The sequence below is a fragment of the Penaeus japonicus genome, unplaced genomic scaffold, assembly GCF_977035675.1.
Source record: "Penaeus japonicus unplaced genomic scaffold, GWHDUDI00000001_assembly GWHDUDI00000014, whole genome shotgun sequence".
NCBI classification, from domain to species: domain Eukaryota; kingdom Metazoa; phylum Arthropoda; class Malacostraca; order Decapoda; family Penaeidae; genus Penaeus; species Penaeus japonicus.
Window position 1 is genome coordinate 3,226,567 of NW_028234416.1, and position 6,932 is coordinate 3,233,498.

The following is a 6,932-nucleotide window of genomic DNA, read 5'->3' on the forward strand; positions in this document are numbered from 1 at the left end:
TACGTAATGCAAAATCTTTATATTTAACCTGTGATGGGATTACGGTATAGTAAGGGATCAGTTACTTACAATAAGTTTGTTGTAAATTTATTGAAAATACTAACACATTTCAATACTGAACCATAAATTATGCGGAACCATTAATTTTATGTAATACCTACTATTGTACTACATCAAGTCAAGGCAGGCGAATTACGGTATCCGTAAATGAATTCCCTCTCACAATTACATTACATCGGATTTTTTTTTTCAAGTGCAGGAGAGCAACTGGGCAATATACCAACTAAAACATATAAAAACAAGATATCCAAGTATGGATTTTTTTTTTTTCATACTTTATTTTATGTCGCTTTTCCTTACTAGTTTATCTAAAAGTTGTAACGTTTCTGTCACCATCCATTTAATTGTCGTATGGGAATGATGTATTGCCTTGTTTGCAGAATTAGTGTCTGAAGAATTATAGAAGGGAGGACTAGAAAGTGTGTGTGGATGTGAGCGGAGAGACAAATGTTGTTACTGGAGGGAGCGACATAACGCGGTTACGTGGTTTATGTCCGAGAATGTGTGGGAATCTCACCATAAAGAAGGCTTCAAGTAGGTAATTACACCTGTACCACCTTTTTCTTACTTAAGGTATTTTAGCTATCTGTATCACGGTTTTACTTTGCAGTTCCTGTTATTAGCTTTTACATCACTTTGTCACCAGACTTTATATAATAACTTTAATTCAATAATAATTATAAAAGGATAAACCGCAAGTTGTGTATGCAGTTCGTAGTTACAACAAAGTCGGGTATAGGAATAACAATAAGCATGATAATGGTTTTTTTTTATGTATATTGTAAAAATTCCTTGAGAGCTTCCTGCATTTGCGAAAAAGAAAAAAATCAGATGTAATGTAATTATAAAAGGGTATTCATTCACGGTTGCCGTTAAATTCGCCCGCCTTGACTTGAGCTGATCTCGTAAAGATATTATATATATATATTTATATATATATATATATATATATATATATATATATATATATATATATATATATGTATGTATGTATGTATGTATGTATATGTGTGTATATATATGTATGTATATATATGTATGTATGTATATATATATATATATATATATATATATATATATATATATATACATATATATACACTATGATAACCAAAATAATAACAGTCTCACGATCAAGTACTTATCCAAAATCGCAGTAGATAAATTCATTTGGGGCTCCGAAAGGCAGTAATCCAACAGAGGGTAGTAACGTCATCCTTGGAGAGAACTGCACTAACTAGCCGGAAAAAAAATCAGTGACATCATAAAAAGGGAGTCAATCTCCTCTGAATTAAAGTGATTAGAATTTATAAATCAAAATGTTAAATTTAGAAATAAAAAAGTTTAGTTAAGTCCCCCCGAACGGCGAGTCCGTTTTCTTTGACATACGTAATGTCTCCCATGTTCCACCAATATTTGATGTTTTTTTTTTTATTTTACGCTTATTTACTACAAGAAAGACATGTTTAGTTTATGTTACACCATTTATCAGGTGTATGTATTTCCATTATGAAGACTATATATTTTAACTGCATTGAAAGAGAAGTGTAAATCATTTTACATCAATATAATTTTCTGGATAAATTAGCAGTCGCACAACAACACCATGTGTTTAAATGGCCAGCCTAAAGGACATCTTTATTTACTGGACGAATGTGGCAAGAAAACCCCACATTTTTTGTGCCCAGACCCGGGAACAAGATCCCAACAAGGTAAAGAACAAAATAAACTAGTTTCAGTGCAGTGAATATAAGATGAAGAAGATAAAAAAGGCAAGATGTGCGTGCAAGGGCTGGCTGACAAGAGCGTCTGAGGCCATAGGTGATATCCTTGCCAAACCCGATGTCACATTAATAGAATTAGAACACGCCATCAAGCAATATGATAAGAGACTAGAGAAGTTAACGAAGTACAAGAAGAATATGAGAGTGTTGTAGAAGATAGTGCACTCGATCAAGTATTGGATGATGCCCATGAATTTCGAACACAGTGTGCCAAATTTAGGATACTAGCTGAAGCCAAACTTAAAGAATTAGTAGCGGCCGACGCGCAAGATGTAGTATCCCAAGATAGTCAAACAGCTGTGAACGTCAAGTTACCCAAGTTTTCGGGTGATGTTATTCAATGGCAGTCATTCTGGGACCAGTTCATTTCCCACATTGATGCAACTGACATTCCAGTACTTAGCAAGTATGCATATTTATTGTCATTGCTGGAAGGAGATGCCAAGAATGTGGTTAAAGGATTGGCCCACACTAGTGCTAATTATCAAGTGGCATGTGATCTACTGAAGGAGAGATACGGCAGGAAAGAAAGAATCATCTTTACCTTTGTCCAAGCTCTTCTGAATGGTAAACTTAGCATTAGTACAAGTGGTGAAAAGACAGTGACGCAGCTGTGGAAGCTTCGTGATGAAATTCTTACACACGTCCGCAGTTTAGAAGCATTAGGCGTCACTGGGAAGCAGTGTGAAGTGCTCCTCATTCCAATTATCTTCTCCCGTTTGCCTCACAACCTGCGGCTAGAGTGGGCTAGAGATGGGGATGGACATGAGAGGGATTTAGACTTTCTCCTCGACTTCCTTTATAAGGAGATCTCAAGATTAGAGCGGTCCGAAGCCTTCAGAGGAAAGAAGAATGTTGCTGAGGGAAAGACCGAAAGTAGTGCCCCCAAGGAGAAGTTTTCTGCTGCAGCCCTTCATACCTCGTCTAAGCAAGAACCTCCTGTCTGCTGTTTTTATAAGAAGAAACACAAGTCTGAAAACTGCTTCAATGTGCAGAGGTTAAGTGGGCAGGAACGAGGCGAGAAGATTAGAAGTCTAGGTGTCTGCTTTAAGTGGCTTAACAGTGGACACTCTTCAAGATTCTGCAAGGCTCAGATAAAGTGTGCAAGCTGCGAAGGAAACTAAAATACCCTCATGTGTGGCGTCAAGTTGGACTTTAGCCCAAGACAAGAAGAAGTCAACAAGGGTCAGAAGTCGGACAACGTAACACTCATGTCTAGTCAAGGTGGTAGTTGTACAGTCTTACAGACAGCCAAGGTAAAAGTATGTGGTACTGATGGTAGGGTTGTTACGGCTAAAGTGTTGTTTGATAATGGGGCTGATAGAAGTTATATAAGTAGTAGTTTTGTTAAGAAATGCAAACCACAATGGCTAACCAGTAACCCTATTCCCCATTCTAGTTTTGGGGGTCACAGTGCTAGAAAAGATGAACTTAGAAATGTTTTCAAATTAAGTATGTTAGACAAAGATAATAATGTTGTTTCTGTCATTACAGCTGAAATTCCTAAGATTTGTCAGCCTCTTGTGAAACCTGTTGTGCCTAACTATGTGTTAAATTCTTTCTCCCATATTGAATTGGCAGATGATTACAACAGTGCCTCCCCCATGGTGATAGATGTGTTAATTGGTCTTGATTACTACTGGACATTAATTTCAGCAGCAGATGCCATCCAAAAGGAGTGTGTTGTGGCCATGAGGTCCATCTTTGGGTATGTGTTGTTCGGAAGGTTACCTGAGTCTGCTCACACCACCTCCAGGTATTCTGAAACACAGCTTTTGTGTTTTTCCCCCCTGTCTGATTCTGACTTGTGTAAGTTTTGGGATTTAGAAACTGTTGGAATTAAGCCAAAGGAGGCAGTGCAAGATGATAATGACTCAAAAGTAATGCAGGAATTTACTGTACAGTTTAAAGCTGATAGATACGAGGTTGCACTGCCGTGGAAGAATGATTCAGTCAAGGAAAAACTCATAAATAATGAAAATATTGCGTGGGGGAGACTTAATAGGTTACAAATGAAGCTTGATAAAGATAAAGAATTAAGGAAAGATTATTTCAAGGGTGTTGGCTAGTTATGAGGATGAAAACATAATAGAAGAAGTACCTAGTAATGAAATTTCAAATGTAAATCCTGTATACTACATACCTCACCGTCCTGTGATAAAGTTAAATAGTAGTAGCACTAAGATAAGACTTGTCTTTGATGCCTCAGCCTCCTGCTTTAATGGTGTTTCTTTAAATGACTGTCTTTATTCTGGCCCTTCACTTAACCCAGATTTAATTGAAGTTTTAGTACGCTTTCGTCGTTGGCCCATTGCTATAACTGCAGATATAAAGAAGGCATTTCTGCAAATAAATGTACGCAAGGAAGACAAGGATATGCATAGGTTTTTGCTGCCTAAAGAGGATGGCACCATAAGACACATGAGGTTCAATTGTGTTCCCTTTGGCAATACATCTAGTCCCTTTCTTTTGAATGCCACACTTAAAACCCATCTTGCTAAGTATCCTGAAAGTAAAGTAGTCCAAGAACTAAAGACTGATATGTACACAGATAATTGGTTGAGTGGGGCAGATTCAGTTAAGGATGCACATGATCAATTCTGTGAAGCACGTAGTATACTGGCAGATTGTAGCATGGATGTTACCAAGCTAGTTTCAAACTGTATGTCAATTACTTCTAAGTCAAAAGATGGTGTGTATCACATACATGATGGTGATGAGACAAGTAGTGTGTTAGGGTTGAGGTGGTGTAATGTACAAGATACCTTCTCCTTTGATTGTAGAAAACCTGATGACAGTGTAGAAGTAGCCCACGCCAAACGAAGTATTCTTAGTATAAAAACAAAGATGTTTGACCCTTTAGGTATTATAAGTCCATTCATCATGTATGGTAAAATTCTATTTCAAGAGGTGTGGAAATTAAAGTTAGATTGGGATGAAGAATTGCCCTTAGAGTTAAAAGTAAAGTTTCAAAAGTGGATTCATAGTAGTCAAATTCTCAATGCATTTCACGTGGATAGAAGTTATTTTCCAGGTATGCTTTGGGGAAATCTTAAGGATAATATTGAGTTGCACGGGTTTGGTGTTGCCTCTGAAAAGGGATATGGCGCATGTGTGTATCTCCGTGTACCTGTGGACAATGGCTCATTTAAGGTCTCATTAGTTATGTCTAAGTCACGTGTTGCACCAATAAAGGCATTAACATTACCACGTTTAGAGTTAATGGGTGCTCTATTGTGTAGTAGATTAGTAAATTTTGTAAAAAAATCCCTACATTTAGACAGTAGAACTAAAGTTATGTGTTGGAGTGACTCCACAATTGCCTTGTCATGGCTCAAAGGTGACTTAAGCAAGAAAGATATTTGTTGCAAATAGAGTAAAGGAAATTAAAGAGTTCGCGTCACCAGAGTGCTGGCAGCATTGTCCTAGTGAAGAAAACCCTGCTGATATAATGACTCGTGGCGTGTTGGCAGACAAACTTGCTCATAATAGTCAGTGGTTGTATGGACCCCCTATGTTAGCCAGTGTCCTTTGTCATGATAAGGAAGATGTAAAACAAGGATTAGATTTAGAAGTGCCCTGTACTACAAGTGCACCTATATACCTTAGTGTTCAAGTGACACACTCTGCCTTGATAGATTTAGAGAAGTTTAGTGATTTAGAAAAGGCCTTAAGGGTAACAGCATATGTGTTAAGATTCATAGATAAATGTAAAGGGAGGAAGATACAAGGTCCCCTCACTGCTGAAGAAATAGAATTAGCTAGTTTGAAATTGATATACAATATACAGCAGGAAGCATTTGCAAATGAAATTAGGCTTCTCTCAAGTAACAAGACTCTTCCTCTCAGCTCAAAATTAAGAAAGTTAGACCCATTCATTGATGACAAAGGATTTCTTAGAATCAAAGGTCGTCTCGAGTTCTCAGATTTAGACTATGACATAAAACACCCTTTCATAATTCCCAAAGGTAAATATGCTAAGCTCTTAATCAAATTTCAGCACAAATACTTGAAGCATGCTGGTGTGGATAGTGTGATATCATCCATACGAATTCAATTTTGGATTATTAGTGTAAGGAAATTAGCAAAGACCATAGTAAAGGAATGTTTGATTTGTCGTTGGCTTGATTCTAGACCCTGTAGTCAACCTGTAGCGCCACTGCCCAAAGAAAGAATAACTACAGCTAGGCCCTTCAGTGTTACGGGTTTAGATTATGCAGGCCCCCTCTTTTGTGCTGATTTCCCTGGCAAGAAGTTTTATGTTTTATTGTGTACCCGTGGTGTAGTAAGGGCCATTCATCATGAACTTACAGAATCTCTCTCTTTGTATGATTGTATGTAAGCCATAAGAAAATTTGTAGTAAGAAGGGGTTTGCCTAATGTTATATATTCTGATTATGCTAAGACCTTTATGGCAGCTAAAAGTGAAGCAGTGGACATGTATGTACATCTAGCCCCCAAATGGAAATTTATAGTCCCTCGATCCCCTTGGTGGGGTGGTTGGTGGGAACGTCTCATTAGATCGGTTAAACTTGCCCTACGTAAAACTCTAAGTCTTAATTATATAAGTGTCCATGAACTAGAAACTGTACTTGTTGAGATAGAGGGATGTATTAACTCTCGACCCTTGACATATGTAAGTGAAGACCCAGACCCTCTACACTACCTCACTCCCTCCCATTTCATTTTTGGATGTAACCCTCATAGCAAACCCTCAGTAGAAATTGTGTCATGCAATGTAAATGCCAAAGACTTGAATGAGAGGGCAATAGTGCAAAATGTAAAGTTAGAACATTTTTGAAAGGTGTGGAGCAACAATTACATAACTAATTTGCCTAATGTTGTAAAGGGTTTTACTCAAAATTGTAAGTTGTCTAAAGGAGATCTTGTATTGATCACAGAAGATAATATTCATAGACTAAAGTGGCCTATTGGAGTAATTGTTGATATATTTCCGGGTAAAGATGGAATTATAAGAAGTATAAAGGTAAAAACTAAGAAAGGTGATTAGACCCATAAAAAGAGCATATGATTTAGAGATAAGTAAACATGAGAATATGTCTACTCCTGATGAAGTGGCAAAATTTG

The 6,932-nt window shown here is 37.2% G+C and overlaps 1 protein-coding gene across 1 annotated transcript in view; it reads left to right on the forward strand.

Annotated features, from left to right (window-relative positions):
* LOC147470477 (uncharacterized) overlaps positions 1 to 6,645 on the forward strand; it is a 7,426-nt gene extending 781 nt beyond the window's left edge. The window contains exons 2-7 of the mRNA XM_086543667.1: positions 1,821 to 1,969; positions 2,065 to 2,846; positions 2,970 to 3,600; positions 3,902 to 5,085; positions 5,252 to 6,091; positions 6,428 to 6,645. Of these exons, the coding sequence (XP_086399793.1) occupies positions 1,821 to 1,969; positions 2,065 to 2,846; positions 2,970 to 3,600; positions 3,902 to 5,085; positions 5,252 to 6,091; positions 6,428 to 6,645 (3,804 nt within the window). The remainder of the gene's footprint in view (positions 1 to 1,820; positions 1,970 to 2,064; positions 2,847 to 2,969; positions 3,601 to 3,901; positions 5,086 to 5,251; positions 6,092 to 6,427) is intronic.
* Positions 6,646 to 6,932: the final 287 nt, after the last annotated feature.